Source organism: Cornus florida, unplaced genomic scaffold, assembly GCF_030987335.1.
Source record: "Cornus florida cultivar Cherokee Brave unplaced genomic scaffold, ASM3098733v1 CherokeeBrave_3.0.0_Hap2_Chr11, whole genome shotgun sequence".
In the NCBI taxonomy this organism is placed as follows: Eukaryota; Viridiplantae; Streptophyta; class Magnoliopsida; order Cornales; family Cornaceae; genus Cornus; species Cornus florida.
In genome coordinates, this window is record NW_026775581.1 from 93,448,685 (window position 1) to 93,468,078 (window position 19,394).

Consider the following 19,394-nt stretch of genomic DNA (forward strand, 5'->3'; position numbering starts at 1 on the left):
TTTCAATTTTCAGTTACATGGAGGGTTTTATTATTATTATTTTCTTTCAGCTTTATTCTATCTTTATTGTTCCTTTTTGTCATCTGTGTTCGTATTAAAATACTTTAATTGTTTGATATTCCCTCGGGTTTGGGCTTGGGCCTGATCAACCCGTGTCTCGGATCCGAGGGGTATCGCACAATGCAATGAGATACAATGCATACTAGTGTCGCTCCCCATTTTCATAATCCAAAACATCATTTTCTAAACTGTTAATACAGCTCGCCCTTTGGTAGCCCCGCCGTGACATGAGAGGAGGATTGGTTAGTGTCCCTGACCCTTGGTAACCCCGCGGCGTCATTATGGGGCCCAGTTAGCTCAACCACGCTAGGGCGACTCCTTAGTCCCCTCTAGGATATATTAACCTCCGGCCCGTTGGTAACCCCGCAGCGACCGGGTTTCACATAAAACCATTTCATCAAAAACACTTCCCTGAAATTCCCCATATTTATTTTAAGAACAATTTCTCCCATTTCATGCAAACCCAATGGTATATGCATGTATATATGTTCCATACATTCAATGTCATGGCATTTAAAATTCTACACCATAAAATTAAACATTCAATATGTTCAACATCTCCTAAGTAATTATTAACACATTAAGATACAATAAAATATATTTAAGCATGCTTTACACATAAAACAACTCACATTCATACACATGAATTTCTCTAGACAACATTTAAAACAATCATTGATACAATTAACTTCTAATCAAGCATGCTTGGCACAATAAATGAATATAACTTACAATGGAACAAGAAGGTAGTGGATTAAGGTGTCCCTACCTCAAATTTACACAAAACCCTTAAAATGGATCTTGAATTTTGAACTCCAATGAGGGCATCAAATCTGGAATTGTTCGTATGGATGCGTAGAGCTTGTAGTGGGCTTCGTTTTGCCTCAAACGGCACCTTAATCCGCCAAAAATTGAGAGAGAAATCAAGATTTGAAGTTGTAAAAGAAAAAGAAAAAAGAAAATACAAAGGCAGCGAGAGAAGGTGACTAAAGCTGGCCGAGAGAGAGCAGATTGAAAAATAAATGGGTCTGTAATGACCCTTATATCGTAGGTGTGCCCCACAATGAAAAAAAGTCATTGTTTACTAATTATATATATATTGATAAACATTACATCACCCACTTAAATTTTTATTTTATTTTACACGACTTTTAAGTGACACTCAAAATGGCATGAAATATATTTAATTAATTAAAAACTTAATCAGTTCAAATTTAAGTGTTGAATTAGGCTTTCAAACAACATTGACGTATTATTGGGTGACCATTATGGTACGGCCATTTTAGTCATTTTAGTTGGATTTTTTTATATTTCTTTTTATTAAAAGGCATAATTATAAGGACAAGGTGGACATTTCACACGAAGCACACCCAAACAATAGCGAGTTTGTGTAGTTTTTCAAAACTCCAGTGGTTTATTTAGGTGTTTCTTAATTTAGCTGTCTAGATGTAAATTATCCAAATTATTTTATTCTTGCAAAGGTCGTTTTTCTAGCGACTTCGTTCGCAAGTCTGAAGTCTACGACACCTTGACCTTGAAGACCCGAGTACTCCATAAAGCCTCTTCGTCTTCATCGTCGTCGAAACGCTAGGGTTTCGATCGAATACGAAAAGCTAGGGTTCGATTTGACGTCTGAAAGCAGAATCGTGTGGCCATGGCGGCGTCGCAGGAGCATTTGGAGAAGATGCAGATCCGCCAGAACTACCGCAACCTCTGGCACACTGATCTCATGGGCACAATTCAGGCCGACACTCCTTGTACTAACTCTCTCTCTGGATTCGTACATTTGTGTTTGATCTTACTACTTGATTATGTTTCCTTTTTTCCTTTTTTCGTTTTTAGTTTTCTGATCTGTTGATTTGTTGTTGTGTTTTTCATGTAGATTGCTGCTTTGCATTTTTTTGGTAAGTGCTGCGATCTGTCGCAAATTGAGAATTCAATATGCTTTTTTGATCTGAGTTGTCGAATCTTCTCTTAGCATTTGTATTGTTAACAGGTGTAGTTTATACTTGAAAAATCGAGCTTGTTGACTTACTGTTAAGATGGTTGATTTCAGTGATTTGATCTATTTCTTTGGAACTGGATAGTGTTTTATTTCTTTCTTTTGTGAATTTAGAATTATGGAATGTTTGGACAAATGGATTTACTGATCATGTAATTGCAATTGCCTTCGTTTTTTTTTTTTTTAGTTGAGATTCATTTTGTAGATGCCTGTTAAATTGTGGTTTTTCATTTTGGGCCTCTGCTGTTCAGAAGCAGTAAAATATAAAATCTGTGGTTGCCTGTTGTTGGATTAAGGATTCCACTTGACTTTGATCTAGTTCAACTGCACTTTTAAGAAGCTTCAATATATAAGTTTATGATTGTTAGGGAATGAATAATAAGTGAATTAATATTGTACCTCTTTATTTCTTATTCTTCTACTGTTTTCTTTTTTCCCTTCTCTTTTCCTTTTTCTTCAACTAGCTAAATAGCGAACTGTTCTGTCCTGGCTAGTGATATGGACTGGATATATTATTATTCACACAATTAAGAATTGGAAGTTGATGGTCAATCAGGTCAAAATTTCAAAATCCCAAGGAGCTGAGTTTTGGTCATTGTTTCAACTGTATCAATTGTTCATAATGTCTACTTAACTCATGGGTTTAAGGGAACTTAGGACCTCAATTTTCTAAGCCACTTGCTTATGAAAGTACCCATTATGTAAGTTTATCTACTACCATGTTTTTCCAATTTGCAATCCGAATGTAGGATAACACCACCGTGCAATCCAAATATGTACAGTGTGAAAAATACAAGGAGTTAGGATTGTGAATCTGTGATAGGATCGCTACAGGATTGTTTAGGGTAGTAGCATTCGTAGTAGGAATGTTCATGTATAATTTTTTTTTTTTTTTGGTGGAACTGAAAATACTTGTGTAGTGGATATATTTCAAATATTTTTATCAATAATGTTAGTTGTTATAGCATATATCATTGATACTTAGTAGATTGTGTTACAAAATCTTCTAGGTTTATTTCAGTATATATAAATTATATAATTGATACTTAGTAGATTGTGTTACAAGTTTTTCTGGATTTTTATTTATTTATTAAATGGTAGTTTTGGTACTGTAAAACATACATTTCATATGGAAAAATTAGAATTGAATAATTTAAACCTTGAACTTCCCATATAAAACCTTGTAAATTACGTGTCATCAGAGCTCTACTTTTTGAGCTACGTTATGAAATTTACTTATATGAACTTGTGTGTAAATGCACGTTTCACATCTTTGTAATAGTATTTCTATTTTTCTCATATGTTTTTAATATTGTAGTTTTGTAATTATAGTTTAGTGTTTTTTTTCTCACTTTTTTTAGGATCTTACGATATTTGATTTGATCCTACGATCTGATAACATGGCCTCCCCTATTCTATCCAATATAGGATCTTGATTCTCACAAGTCACAACCTTGTCTACTACATCAATTTAATAGAATGGTGGTTTTCCCCCGAGAATCTTGCGATACTTGATTTAATCCTACGATCTCATCCTATGGACAGAATCTTGATTCTCACAACCTTGTCTAATACAATTTAATGGAATGGCGGAGTCCACTTAGCTCATCATATGACGAGAGGGTCTTGCTAGCAGTATTAGTCATTGATATGGCAATTTTTACTGAATGGTGCAGAAGTTAGCCCTCACTCCTTAGCAAGCATCAAAAGCCCCTAATGGGCTAAAATTTTCTAAAACTTGAAGGATCAGCTCTGATTGAACACCTCAGAAACTTTTCTTTCCAACTTGTTGGTTGAAAAACCAATAGACGTTTAGCATACTGTTATCAGTGTTCGACCAATAGCTGCTAGTTACTTATCAATGTATGACTCACTGATTCAAACAAGTCCTGGTTGATGCCATCAGTCTTAACAAATTCCAATTATTGAAATTTAATCTTTCAATTTCCCCAATGTTCTATTATCAAGACTGGAGGAAAAGGCTTCCAATGTTCACAGTTGATGGTTTACTTGGTCTTGCGTCTGCATCTAAATTATATATTATGTTTTGAACCCTTCTAAACTTGTTGCAAAATGTTTTTTATGTTCATTTCCAAATTGTTTCAAAATTTAGGTGGTATATCGCTCCTAACATCAAATTATCCTTGAAAGATGCAAACAGGGTTGTTATGTTACACTGTTGTGGCTCCTTAAATAATAATGAATGAGGAAATTGAATGTTTTTCCTAACATTATATTTTTCGAATATTCTCTCAGTTTCATCTTTTTCATTCGATTTGGTACCATCTTTGAAATTCTTGCTTTCTGGTCTTTGTTTTGTACTTTATGAGCTTTCTATGATTATTTCTCTTCTACCATTGTAGTGTAACTAATTTACCCTTTTCTTCATTACAGTGCCCCATGTACATCATACATGCTACGCAAGCGAGCTCTCTACAATGATATGTCAAGGTAAATGGTGCTTCCTATTCTGAATTGATACAGGTGGCTTTATGGCATAACATTTCTTTGTCTTGTCTGTCATAGGTATGTCTGCTGTGCTGGTTATATGCCTTGCAGTGGTCGGTGTGGAGAAAACCGATGCCCTGAATTTTGCCTCTTCACTGAGGTATGATGGTTATTTGAATTTCCTTACTGTTACTTCTTTCTCCAATTCTGTGTTTAAATATATAATTTTTTTCTTAACTTCTTAGTTTACTGTCCCATTTGTTGGTGGATCTGTAACCCCTGACCCCATCTTCTTTTTCTCTCTTTTGGTGGGAAGAGCACACTTATGGGTTGTGTGTAAAAGAAAAAATTCTTAGCCTTACTCGTAGATATTTATATATAATTTAATAATTCGGAGGGCCCTCAACAATATGTTTTGCAATTCAGGAGGTTGTGTAGTGGGTCACAACTTTTACTGATCTGTGCTGTGATACCCTCGGATTTCTGAATGCGGGTTGGCCAGGCCCACGCCCGAATACCCAAAGATATCAAAACAAATTGATGATAAACGAACACAGAGTACAAAAGAATAAAGAAGAATAAATAAAATGCTGACAAGAAACTAAAATGATAATCTAATAATAAACCTCTGAATATATTTCCATTAGTTAATAAACTCTTCTGATATAACTGATCCTCCAAAATACAACTCGGGAATCCATACTGTGTGGACCCCTAGAAAATCCAAACTAAACAAATGACAGCAATAACTGTCTAAATCAGGAAACTGAATCATAAAGGAACTCCTATGTAGCATCGGAAGAATGAAGTAGATTGATCATCGCTCAGCACGATTAACCTCTACTCCTGACAAACACCTGAAAAATAATGGTGGGTCAGGCCCATAAACAAGTTCTACTCTACTTCAGTCCAAGCAGAGATCCGATACACGTATACCTCCTAGTCAATCCAACAGTAACTAGTAGTCCGTATATATATATATACACAGACACACTAAAGGAACCTCACTAGACTATAGGGTTGTCTCAACCTGAATAGTAGGCAACAAGCAAAACGCACATATAGTGGGCATGAGTACCTAGACCTACCCGGGTACACAACTACACTATATCTAGCTACACATCCCTGGCAATATACGCATCCTAACCACTGATCCTGAGACTCAAGCTCATATCATGGCACCATACTTATATATATATAATTTAGTAACCATCCTATCCAGTATAAATTAATCCTCCATAAGTCATTCAACTTGTTCAGCTGACCTGACTTGAATATAAGTAGGACTTAACATTTTAGTTAATCCATTCCCTTATATAAAATAGGTAGGGACTTAACTGATAAGTTAATCTGTCCCTAGAATGCTACCGTCCCATACCGGTGCATTAAACCACATAATATAACAATTGATGTAACGATTAAGGATATACATCAAATAATCCAGAAATAACTATGATAATATGATATCAAGTTATCACAAAATAGGAATGACTTATTATTTTATTTATTTAAGCTTCCTATATCATATGTCCTACACAAACTGAATCTTATACATGATGATATTTTATTATACCGTCAAATAAGCATTCTCCGTATCCAATTCATCCTACACATTTAATCTCAATTGCTTAAACATATTAAAAGATTAAATTCATTCATTTGTTTAAAACATTCAAATAGCAAGCATCATTATGATTGAGTCTATTTAAATTTATTTAAACCCAAACCTAGTTCCTATTTAATGTTCAGGAATCCTAGGCATGTTTCTACGTTCCATCATTCCACAGATATGAAAAAATACATAATGTAAACATATAAAAATTCACACTGGAAATCAAATCAAAATCATGCATTTATCAATTCATAACACAAGAGCAGATATGAACCAATTTCATAAAACTTATGTTCTAATCCAATTAAACATGCATAATTATTTAATTTTATGTGTTTAATAAATTCTGGAATTTCCTAGGCATGCATAGAAACACGAATCAAAGGGAAAGAGATAGAAGAAGAACTTGCCTTAAACTTTCGGATCGAAAGTTAAACTTTTTCTTCCTTGATCTTCTCTCTACAGAGTTTTTCTCCTCCTTCCTTCCTTCTCTCTCTAGAATATATCACGTGAATATTTCTAACCCCCTTTTACAACCTGTAGCTATATATTTATAGGCTAAATAAAATAACCCTAACCCTTTTCCCAATCCAAGTCAACTTAAAAAAAATAAAAAAATAAAATATTAAAAATGTAAGAAAAATATGTTACATATATAATTTATGTATATGTTTATTAAATAAATAAATTATAAACATTCCATTATTTATTAATAGATTATCCAATAATACTTAAGTTACCATAATATTATACAGTAATTTGAAACATAACACGTATCAAATCTATTTATATTTTTATTATTTAAATATAAAACATATACATCAGATTAAATATTACTACCCAAGTTACCATAAAAGTAATTAATAAATTACTTTCCTTTTTATATATGTATATAATATATATCTATATATATACATACACAACTATTCACGGGTAATAATCCATACACATCCAACCTCCTATCCAAGTAGTCCATGGGACCCAATTGGTTCCTCGGAATTCGCCCTTACTTTCTTCCATTATGCTTGGAAATTATGAGCAAAAAAACATCCTCCTAGTCCTAAGTAGATGCAACCTTACTATGAGGGCTCCACTTAACTCCAATATACCAAATGGTATACAGGGTTCCTATATTTTAAGAAACACAATAATCATACAATGCATAGGTTGTATCAAACAACAACGTAATCCTCCCATGTCGACAAGGGAATGATTTACATAGCTCCAAGTGCCATAGAATATACGAACAAACTCCTATGCACCTAGCGCTAATAATTTGGTAACGCTAATTCATAGGCGACTGCCTCAATTGCGAAACACAATCCTCTAAAAGTCAATGTAATAAATAAAATTGACCTTTCTCCAAAAATCGTCTTTCTTCCTACATGGAAAACAGAACGAGCAAACTACTCCTTGATAGAAAAACTCCAGTATACGAGTTTAACTATTTACAACAGCCCACTGTCGCCTCCTAACCACGCGCAGTTCAATACAAAGGAAAGTTTTTCTTTCCGGCATATTTTTAAATGAAGTCAAGGTCTGATTGTACAATCCTTGCTTTCATTTCAAACCAACAAATGAGAGGTATCTACGAGGTAATATACAAAACCTTAAATGTTGTCACCCCAACCTCCTTGTGCCAACAATACCACAGACAAAAACTGAAAAGCGAAGTAAATGCTTCCAATTGTCCATGAAAACATAGGATATATGCCTCAAGCATATCCTTTATGGTCTAATTTAATCTCTCGATTAATTCCTCTGTCTATAGATATGAAGCAAAACTGCTGCTCCAAAATCGTTATAAAGCTCCTTCGAAATAGCACTTTGCATCCATTATAATGGACATCCACATGCTATAACACCACTATCACTGAACTATAGAATTACTATGAATTTCTAAAATAAGCATCACTCAAATTTATATCCTCAAGCGATCTTTCTCAATCCACCACTCGGATTCCATATGGAAAATTGAAATTCCAAATCAATGTCGATCCTTCCCACCGACCGTCACTCCTATTTAATTCAACTTCCATATTTGTTATAGGAAGTGGCTAAAGATTCCTACGATATCTGATGATCAACTTTCCACCTTTGTAGCAGGTTTTACACTTACGGCAATTATATATGCATCCTTATCCGTATCTGTTCACCAAAACCGACATTTGATGTCATGATGTACCTTCTAACCATCTGAGCACACCGAGAAAAATTATAAACTTTCCAGCTCAGTCGCCCGATCGTCATATCACTATTTACAGAAACTACTAAATCCTCCTCGAGTACCTTAAACTCCATCTGAGTAAGGTAATACCGTCTCTAAGGTCAGCTCCAATATTCAAAGTTGACATTCTCAACTACCGTAATAATAGCAAGTGTTATTATTACACTTGCTATAAATGCATCTGATAACTTACCAACTAATCGAAAGATTTAAATATTCTATCGTTTGTTGAGAGCATCCATTTACATCATTGCTTCCACCAGACGGAACTTGATATAAAGTGTGAATCACCACTATAATCCATCTAAACCGTCTTGTAATCCATTCTATTCGTATGAACTGAAGTCCTAGCAGTTCGAAATAGACAAGAATCAAGCTGACCTAATGTATTAGTCAACCAATTTCCCATCCAGAATCCTGACCCTTGTGTAAAATCAGAAATCCCGCAACTAAATCTGTAAAATGCTCTCTCATTTCCACTTTAGTATAGGAAATGGCTCAAAGGATCTAGTGATCTTTGATGGTCCATCTCTACTATCTAATAAATATTAGACTTGGAGATAAATCACTATGTCCCTTCTCCTGCCTATCGTAAAGCATCATGTTTCCACCAGGATGAAGAACTAAAAGTTGTGAAACTCAGTCCGTGCATCCTCCATTCAATTTGTCTATAGAAAGTACTGTTAGTCTGGTATCACTAGCTTTCGTCTGTACCCAACGTTTAAATTGGAGCATCTTTAAAAGCGAATTCTATAACTAAATCTATCCACCACTGATCCGTGATAAACTTGCCGATATTGAAAATCAATCGGTAATTCCATTTATCAATAGTCAACTATGACTTTAACTCAACAAAAGTCAACAAACTACGACCTTTCCATATATACCATGCACCTCATCTTTATATAAGTGTTTGGTCTCATCATCTTATCTTTGACACACCCTGCTTCTTTAAGATAAGTTAATGACAATCCGACTTCTTTGTCTAATTTCAAAAGAATATGAAATCTTTCCATCCTCTACATAAGTCATCAATTTCCTTGTAACAGCTAATTGTTACAAATTGTGACTAAAAAAAAAAATAATTCCATATTATTTATGGAAATAAAGAGACTTAGTTTCCTCCTCTATGTGTAACACCGGCAAATTCCTCCTAATGACACACCTTCTTGAATAAATTATTGATTAAGAATTTACTGATGAATATTTATTCAGTCTTTTATCTTCACTCGGTGTCATTCCAATAAGTACTTAATCCAATACTAAATCTTCCTTCCGACTTGGTAACAACTTCTGAAATTTTCAAGAAGATGTTCAGCAAATCCAGCACCTCTGATATATCATCATGGCGTTATAGTGATCTTTATTTACCACTACTTCATGCATACCGAAACATTAACAATCACCAATATCATGGCGTTGTAATATGATACGAATCCATACCTAGCGTAAAGTATATCAAACTAATCGTTCTAGATTGTTTGACTCGTAGTGATGGTTTAATTATCCCATCCTAAAACACACCATAATGACACATGTCCAGGTCCAATAGATTGGCTAGATTTACGAGTATCTACCAAATCCTACGACCGTATGCTCACAAATCTAGCGTAAATAGCGCTATTACACCATGTTATTAAAACAATAATTGATTGATCACACACTTATGTCCCCAACTAAACCACATACCAAAACCCGAGTAATTAACAAAAATTAAAATAAAACACATATGATGAACACAATAAAACAAAATATACTCCTACTTAGGACATCGTTCTTTCTAGAAAAGAAAGTCTCATTTGAAATCAACCTTACTAGATTGTTTTAAAATTTCCTTTTATAGTTTCGTAAATAATCATCCAACCTCGAAACATATCCTTTAAAACATAGCTTAAAAACACAAATGTTTGCCTAAGCAAATACCAAGGACTTAACCCTTATCCTTCTTATATGTGGAATGTAAACTGTCTAACTTGGCTTTTTAAAGCGAATTAGAACGTCAAAATATAATACCAATGCCCTCTTGTATGTGATTTAAAAATTATGTATTTCATTCTGATAAGAACACATCCGATCCCCAAACTCCTGAACAATACTTCTTATATACCTCTTTTAGAGATCGTAAGAAAGCTTAATTATTTGTAGATTGATCAACTCCAATTCTACTAATAACATTCGCTATACTACTAGCAATTTAGATCACCTCGCGCGATCATCCATCTTCAAGATTTAGTACCCTCTGTATTGGATACACATAAATCTCCTCCATTAGGATCCTCTTCAGCTCCTACTCCTCGCTTGTCTCCTTTTTGAGATCAACTGAAGTCGTGTTGGCCTCGATATGCGGTGACCTATCACATACACCTAAATCCTTCCTTGGCTTATATACTTTTAAAGTAACGCCAAACGAACCTAAACATCGATCCTTAACTCTGCCTTCTGGCAACGAAATCGATAACGTACTCCTTTACTCCTTTGGGTCTTTATCGCTTTCGCCTTGAACTCATCATTTTCCTAGTGCCAACCATTCTATGACTATAGAATATAATTGACATCAGCTCCTCCTAACAAACCGTAAATGGAGTACAATGAATCCTAATACGGGCTCTAAGTTTTAAGAGACGTAACGCGGAAGTCACATAAAGAAAGACATTCCTAAGGACACTTGAACTTGGAGTGCTCTGATACCAACTGTGATACCCTCAGATTTCCGAATGCGGGTTGGCCAGGCCCACACCCGAATACCCAAGGATATCAAAACAAATTGATGATAAACGAACACAGAATACAAAAGAATAAAGAAGAATAAATAAAATGCTGACAAGAAAACTAAAATGATAATCTAATAATAAACCTCAGAATATATTTCCATTAGTTAATAAACTCTTCTGATACAACTGATCCTCCAAAATACAACTCGGGAATCCATACTGTGTGGACCCCTAGAAAATCCAAACTAAACAAATGACAGCAATAACTGTCTAAATCAGGAAACTGAATCATAAAGGAACTCCTATGTAGCATCGGAAGAATGAAGTAGATTGATCCTCGCTCGGCACGATTAACCTCTACTCCTGACGAACACCTGAAAAATAATGGTGGGTCAGGCCCATAAACAAGTTCTACTCTATTACAGTCCAAGCAGAGATCCGATACACGTATACATCCTAGTCAATTCAACAGTAACTAGTAGTCCGTATATATATATATATATATATATATATACACACACACACACACACACACACTAAAGGAACCTCACTAGACTATAGGGTTGTCTCAACCTGAATAGTAGGCAACACGCAAAACGCACATATAGTGGGCATGAGTTTCTAGACCTACCAGGGTACACAACTACACTATATCTAGCTACACATCCTTGGCAATATACGCACCCTAACCACTGATCTTGAGACTCAGGCTCATATCATGGCACCATACTTATATATATATGATTTAGTAACCATCCTATCCAGTATAAATTAATCCTCCATAAGTCATTCAACTTGTTCAGCTGACCTGACTTGAATATAAGTAGGACTTAACATTTTAGTTAATCCATTCCCTTATATAAAATAGGTAGGGACTTAACTGATAAGTTAATCCGTCCCTAGAATGCCACCGTCCCATACCGGTGGATTAAACCACATAATATAACAATTGATGTAACGATTAAGGATATACATCAAATAATCCAGAAATAACTATGATAATATGATATCAAGTTATCACAAAATAGGAATGACTTATTATTTATTTAAGCTTCCTATATCATATGTCCTACACAAACTGAATCTTATACATGATGATATTTTATTATACCGTCAAATAAGCATTCTCCGTATCCAATTCATCCTACACATTTAATCTCAATTGCTTAAACATATTAAAAGATTAAATTCATTCGTTTGTTTAAAACATTCAAATAGCAAACATCATTATGATTGAGTCTATTTAAATTTATTTAAACCCAAACCTAGTTCCTATTTAATGTTCAGGAATCCTAGGCATGTTTCTACGTTCCATCATTCCACAGATATGAAAAAATACATAATGTAAACATATAAAAATTCACACCGGAAATCAAATCAAAATCATGCATTTATCAATTCATAACACAAGAGCAGATATGAACCAATTTCATAAAACCTATGTTCTAATCCAATTAAACATGCATAATTATTTAATTTTGTGTGTTTAATAAATCCTGGAATTTCCTAGGCATGCATGGAAACACGAATCAAAGGGAAAGAGATGGAAGAAGAACTTGCCTTAAACTTTCGGATCGAAAGTTAAACTTCTTCTTTCTTGATCTTCTCTCTACAGAGTTTTTCTCCTCCTTCCTTCCTTCTCTCTCTAGAATATATCACGTGAATATTTCTAACCCCCTTTTACAACCTGTAGCTATATATTTATAGGCTAAATAAAATAACCCTAACCCTTTTCCTAATCCAAGTCAACTTAAAAAAAATAAAAAAATAAAATAAAAGTAATTAATAATTTACTTTCCCTTTAATATATATTAAAAAGGTAAGTAAAATATGTTACGTATATAATTTATGTATATGTTTATTAAATAAATAAATTATACACCCCATTATTTATTAATGGATTATCCAATAATATTTAAGTTACCATAATATTATAAAGTAACTTAAAATATAACACGTATCAAATCTATGTATATTTTTATTATTTAAATATAAAACATATACATCAGATTAAATATTACTACCCAAGTTACCATAAAAGTAATTAATAATTTACTTTCCCTTTAATATATATTAAAAAGGTAAGTAAAATATGTTACGTATATAATTTATGTATATGTTTATTAAATAAATAAATTATAAACATTCCATTATTTATTAATAGATTATCCAATAATACTTAAGTTACCATAATATTATACAGTAACTTGAAACATAACACGTATTAAATCTATGTATATTTTTATTATTTAAATATAAAACATATACATGAGATTAAATATTACTACCCAAGTTACCATAAAAGTAATTAATAAATAACTTTCCTTTTTATATATGTATATAATATATATCTATATATATACATACACAACTATTCACGGGTAATAATCCATACACATCCAACCTCCTATCCAAATAGTTCATGGGACCCAATTGGTTGGCCAAATACCACTAACCATAACCATAAAAGAAAAATAAAATAAAATAATAAAAGAAACGAAAACATTTAATTTACAATTAATCAAAATACTATTTAAGTACGTAATCTAATTAAACAATTAACACATAGACAAATACAAATAATACATAAACACATAATCAAATAATCAAGTAATACCTAATTCAATTAAACACACAAACAATTAGTCAAATAATCAATTAAATAATTAAAAATATAATTAAAACAAATAAATAAATACCGAGACTATCCTTTTAAAATTAGGGGTATTACATGTGCTGTAGCACTAATGTATTCATAGGGAATTGGATTTAGATATTCCACAATAGCCTAGCGTCACATGTAGCCAGTTGCATCCTCCAATTCATATCCAAGCATTTCTTCATCATCTTCTTTAGAAGCATTTCTTCACCCGTAAATCTGGTATTTGAGGCTGGTTCCTTTCGAAATTTGCTTCCTCGTGCCCCCCCTACAGTTGGGTGGATTTAGGATCCTTTTGTTAGAGGATGAGGGGGTGGGCAAATGGGTTATACGAGAATGTAATAAAATTAGGTTACCATTTTACCATTAGATTGGAATTGAGAGTTGCTAGGTAATTTAAAAAAAAAAAACTAGAGGGTATTTAATTGTTTAGAAAGAGTATTGAAATAAATTATCAGAAATGTTCAAAATGGTTCAGGAAAAAATATTAAATAAAGGGCATGGGTGTAATAGTTTTGAAAAATTAGGAAGGGGGTGGGGTGGGGATATATCAATTTCCACTGTACATATCTCAGTTCCTCTCACTAGAATAGGATTCCAGCCATTCTTCTCGGAAATCAATGCTACCCACGAAGCAACTAGTATCCAGATTGCACTCTTTATTTATCTAAACTGATAGAAGAATTGACATGAGGGAGTGGCTGTAGTGTTAATCTCCAAATCATAACTCAACTGTCATGACAATAGGAGATAGAAAGAGATAATGTGATGGAGGCCAGGGATGGACCCATGTTGATTCCAGTGGGGGCATCTGACCCCACTGAACTTTCTTTTATTTCCATTATATACCTACAATTTTTATTAATATTCTAAAATTACCCCACTGAATTTTTGATATTATATATACTTGCCCCCACTAAGGTTTTAGGTTATAAAAAAAGTAATCAACTCTCTCTCTCTCCTCTTTTGATTATATTGTTGGGGTTTCCAAATAATCAAAATCTTATCTAAACAAATAAAAGTTACATTTCAATGGTAGAGCCACTTTTTGCCCTGACTTAACTTTTTTGTTATTTCATTTTTGCATGTGATCTTTTTATTGTTGTACAAATGCCCCTACAAAATAATAAAAATACCCTTGATCTTAAAACCGAACACAAAGACGAATAGAGAGAGATAAGGAGAGGACGAAGCATGTTTTTGCAACTTGTGTTTTCATAAGGTGAAAACTTAACGAATACAATTGTAAATGTATTGAGTGGAAATATTATCAATCAACATCTATATTTTTGTATTTATTATCTTGGTTCAAAATTTTTATAATCTTATTATTATTCAAGGTCACCCCCACAAAAAAATAAATAATAATAATAATCATCTTTGTTATGTTTCTCCTTATTTTGCAACTGACAACTTACTGAAGATAATGCTGGACACAATGTTACTCCTTATCTTTTGCTTCTTGTCATGTGCATCCTAGTAGCATATAATCAATTACCTTCAAGTAGAAAACAAGAATAGCAAAGCATACTCTTAAAGCAGTTTCCCTTATTTTTGTATGGATGGTCTTTTTGCCAATTTCAATCCTTCACTGTTGTTGATTACATCCTACAGATGTTCAAGCCTGAGCATGCTGCCAAAGCTGTCTATAATTTCGTAACACAGCTTTATATATATAATGTTGGTGTGAGTTCTATAATTTCTTAGCACAATCACTCCGACATACCAATAAAAGGCTTTAGGATGGAAATTATTTTATTTACTTCATTTTTAATTTAAAAACTCGCTTTTGCTATCATTTCAAAAATTGATGTTTATGTAATGGGACATCAGCTACTGGCTATTTTTGTTTCTAGTCATGAAACATACATCAGCAGGAATCCTCATGTCACCCTAAAATTGACCTTTGCCCCTGTTCTGGTTTACCAATTTAAACCCTTCTAATGGCATTTAATATTCTTGGAGAATAATTGCCCAGTCCCTGGATGCATTTGCATGAAGAAAATAGTATGCTTGAAAGAATCCAACACTGTAGTTCATTAGGTCTCCAAAGCCTATGTCGCGCTGAACTTTGAGGTTAACTGAAAGTGAAACCAGTCATTCTGAATTTATGAGACATAACTGAAAGTGAAACCAGTCATTCCGAATTTATGAGACAGTATTTTGGTGTAACTACATTGTGTACTTCCATATAGAATTCTGAAGCACTACCCATTTACATATTTACGACATATAAAATTTAATGGAATTTTAGTTTAAATGATTGAGAAAAGCCAATGAAGTAGTATATATTTTAAATTTTTTTTGAAGACCATGGACACCCGACAAACCCACCCCATGCTGGGATGGAGCCTCCCCTCTTTGTCCACCCCTTTTGCACGGAGGCTTGTCAAAATCTTCTCATGGAACTTTGCAATCTTCTTTTTCAGTTATTACTGAATGTCACAGTTGCATGGAAGGCTTTTTCCACTTGTTATTAATTCTATTCTTGTTTATAAAATTTTCAGGTTCTCTTATGCTTTGGAAATTCAGTAGCCTCAACCCGCTTTCTATTGCAAGACGAGTTCAACATACAGACAACACAATGTGATAATTGCATTATTGTACTCTCTCTCTCCCTCTCTCAATTTATTTTACGTTTTTTTTTACATTTGGTTAAAGTAGTTGGCAAAACAGCTTTTTTGAGTCACATTTGGTTAAAACATGTTTCGTACTGATATCTAGGGTTTTATGTTCTGCCTTCAACAAATTGCGTGCATATTTTCCATTGTTGCTATGATTGTTGGAAGTGAGGAAATCCAAGAGGCTTCTCAGTTACTATCTTGTTTGGCTGAAATGGTCTACTGCACGTAAGGTTTCCCTTCCCTGCTTACTTAATGAACTCTCATCTCAAATAATTAGAGAAAATCCTTCTGACTCTACTGTTTGATTTTTTTTCCTTTTATGCAGGGTTTGTGCGTGCATGCAGGTATGTGAGAGATATAGTAAATTAATTTGGGTTTGGAAACTATATTATAATGCTAATTGCATAGAAAATGCTTTACAAACAAAGTTGTATGGAAATTCTTCATGTACTGACAAGGCTGGACACTTTTGAAAGCAAGAGGAAAATGGTTGCCTTCTTATTTTGAAAAATAATTACGAATTAAGAGTATTACACATCATTTAGTGTTAAATTCTGTATACAATCACTGTTTGTAGAGCATTGCTCTTTGCTGCATATCACTTCATCATTAGTTAACTGGTATTGGAATTATTGCAGACACAACACAAAATCGAAATGGACAAACGAGATGGTATGTTTGGGCCACAAGTGATGGCAGTTCCCCCTGTCCAGCAAATGTCACGGCTTGATCAGCCATATCCTCCCACTGTTGGATATCCACCTCCACCTGCATACGGGCAGCCTGGTTATCCGCCTCCTCAGGCTCAAGGCTATCCACCTGTTGGTTATCCTCCTTCTGGCTATCAAAGGTGATCCCTATGCTGTACATGTTTGCAAGTAAAATCACATTTAAACCCATGCATCTATTATTGCATGATCGAGACCAGAGGGGTGGGTATGGTGACTGATTTGTGTGGTTAATTGTTGATTGCATACATGTTCTAAACATAGTAAGGACCCGATTTATTATAGATTTGTATTTGGTTTACATATGTGTTTGCAATTGGTGTAAGATACAAATGGAGTTATGCTTGCATTTAGTAAGTTTGGATTTTCTATGGAACTCATGTTTTGTCATCTATTTGTTCAGTTGCTTGGCTCCCCCAATTGGTTGGGAGAGGGTACCATTTTTCATTTTTAATCATTGTTAGGACTTTCATAGTATCATAGAAAGGGTAGTAGGTTATTTATTTATTTATTATTATTATTATTTGTAATTTTCTCAATCTTAAATTTCCCCAACAATCCGTAGAAACCCGAAAGGAATGCTTTTGAATGAACTCAAGCTAAGAGAAGTAATAATTTCATGATTGAGAATTCGAAATGCATATAAAAGGTTAGTGGCATTGTGTGTCTATATATGTGTTTATATGTGTGTGTGCTTTTGAATGAACTCAAGCTAAGAGAAGTAATAATTTCATGATTGAGAATTCGAAATGCATATAAAAGGTTAGTGGCATTGTGTGTCTATATATGTGTTTATATGTGTGTGTGTGTGTGTGTGTGTGTGTGTGTGCACCCACTAAATCAATCAATGGATATCCGAAATGCAACCAAACTGATGGTCGATCAGTTGCGGAACGTCTTGCAGCTCAGCTTCCATCGATGGCAGAATTATAACTTTTAAAATGTGAATTTCATCAAATATCGTGCATATGGTTAGTTGTGTTTTTATTTTTATTTTTAAATGTAGTTGGTGAGGGATTTAAGATTTTGTAAAAGCATTGTGAGAGTTATTTGTTTGGAAAAAAAATTAAATGTGTAGAAAATTAAATGTGCAGAGATAGGTAATATTGTAAATGAGAAAGAGAGAGTGATTAAGATTGAAACATGATTGTCAAATCTAGTCACTTTGTTAAGTGGGTTTCCTCCACAGATTGAAACAAGATTATGAACAAGTTCAAGGACTTTTTGGTATTTACACGTGGTACTCTGGCGCTGATCAATTCTCTCAATTTGACTTGATATGGTGAAAAAATGAGTCCATTAATTAGAGACACTACAATATGGTGACAAAATGAGTCCATTAATTAGAGATACTACAATATGATAAAAACCCTAAAATATTGTATACATTCTTGTTATACATGTCTAAGCCTTCGATTTCACTAATATCCGTTTAAATTTCATTTTCCTACTGGTAAAACGAGGGAATGGAAAATGTAATCTGTTCACTTCAACTTAAGCGTATGCAAAAAAAGGTCATTATAGCTGTCTGTGCAGGATGTTGCTAGGAGGTGAAGAATGACACAGACCTATTATATAGTCTATAATCTATATATATAATCTTAAACTACGTGTACGTATATATGATTATATATATGTATGTGTTATATATATGGACAACAATAAGAGAGGTTTGTCATTTGATTCCTACTAGCTCAACCATGATCATCACATTCAAAGTCTGGATCCCACTTGACACGACCTTATCAACCCATGGAGCTTGGTTTCCACGCTGTTTTGACAAACATAGCCATATCCAACACACTCCAACCAAACAAAAACAAAAGATAAGTAGATCTAGAAGGTCGGGTCATGTTCACTCTTAAATAACGTTTGACATTTTTTCCTTTGGTAGGTTCATAAATCATAATAATAATAATAAATGCTAATCGTGCGGGTTCAATAGTCTTAAGTTCTCATGGATTATAACCATACACGTAATCGTGTTGAGCATTCCACGTGGCACCATATCCACATTCCATGTAGTAGGAAAGCATTTTACACGTAATGCGCATAACCTTGCTTGGTCTTATATTTGACAGTTCACACGAATTAGCAAATAAATTGTTTAAAGTTCAATGTTATTATTATTATTAATTATATATACTAGTATAATTATATGTGTGTACATATATATATATTATACATAAGTCGTGTTTGGACAAATTAGCAGCAGTTGGGGCGGCATGAAGAAGTTAAAATTGTCTCATTTAAAATTAAAAGTGAAGAAATATATATATCATATATAAATTTGTGTGATAACTAATCGACAAACAGATAATCC

General features: G+C 33.6%; 1 protein-coding gene across 1 annotated transcript; it reads left to right on the forward strand.

The window, feature by feature from the left end:
- Window positions 1-1,513: 1,513 nt before the first annotated feature.
- On the forward strand, window positions 1,514-17,461 carry LOC132282539 (uncharacterized). Its single transcript, XM_059784259.1, has 8 exons — window positions 1,514-1,817; window positions 1,943-1,964; window positions 4,457-4,513; window positions 4,589-4,670; window positions 16,227-16,322; window positions 16,444-16,568; window positions 16,669-16,687; window positions 16,982-17,461. The coding sequence occupies exons 1-8, from the start codon at window positions 1,715-1,717 to the stop codon at window positions 17,195-17,197; spliced, it is 720 nt and encodes a 239-aa protein (XP_059640242.1). The 5' UTR covers window positions 1,514-1,714; the 3' UTR covers window positions 17,198-17,461.
- The last annotated feature ends 1,933 nt before the right edge of the window (window positions 17,462-19,394 follow it).

What these genes read in the sequence shown, in the direction of transcription:
- LOC132282539 (XM_059784259.1), top strand. Translation starts at nt 1,715, where the DNA reads ATGGCGGCGTCGCAGGAGCATTTGGAGAAGATGCAGATCCGCCAGAAC. An exon ending in TGCTGCTTTGCATTTTTTTG is followed by an intron (nt 1,965 to 4,456) that starts GTAAGTGCTGCG and finishes TCTTCATTACAG; the next exon opens with TGCCCCATGTACATCATACA. An exon ending in AATTTTGCCTCTTCACTGAG is followed by an intron (nt 4,671 to 16,226) that starts GTATGATGGTTA and finishes TAAAATTTTCAG; the next exon opens with GTTCTCTTATGCTTTGGAAA.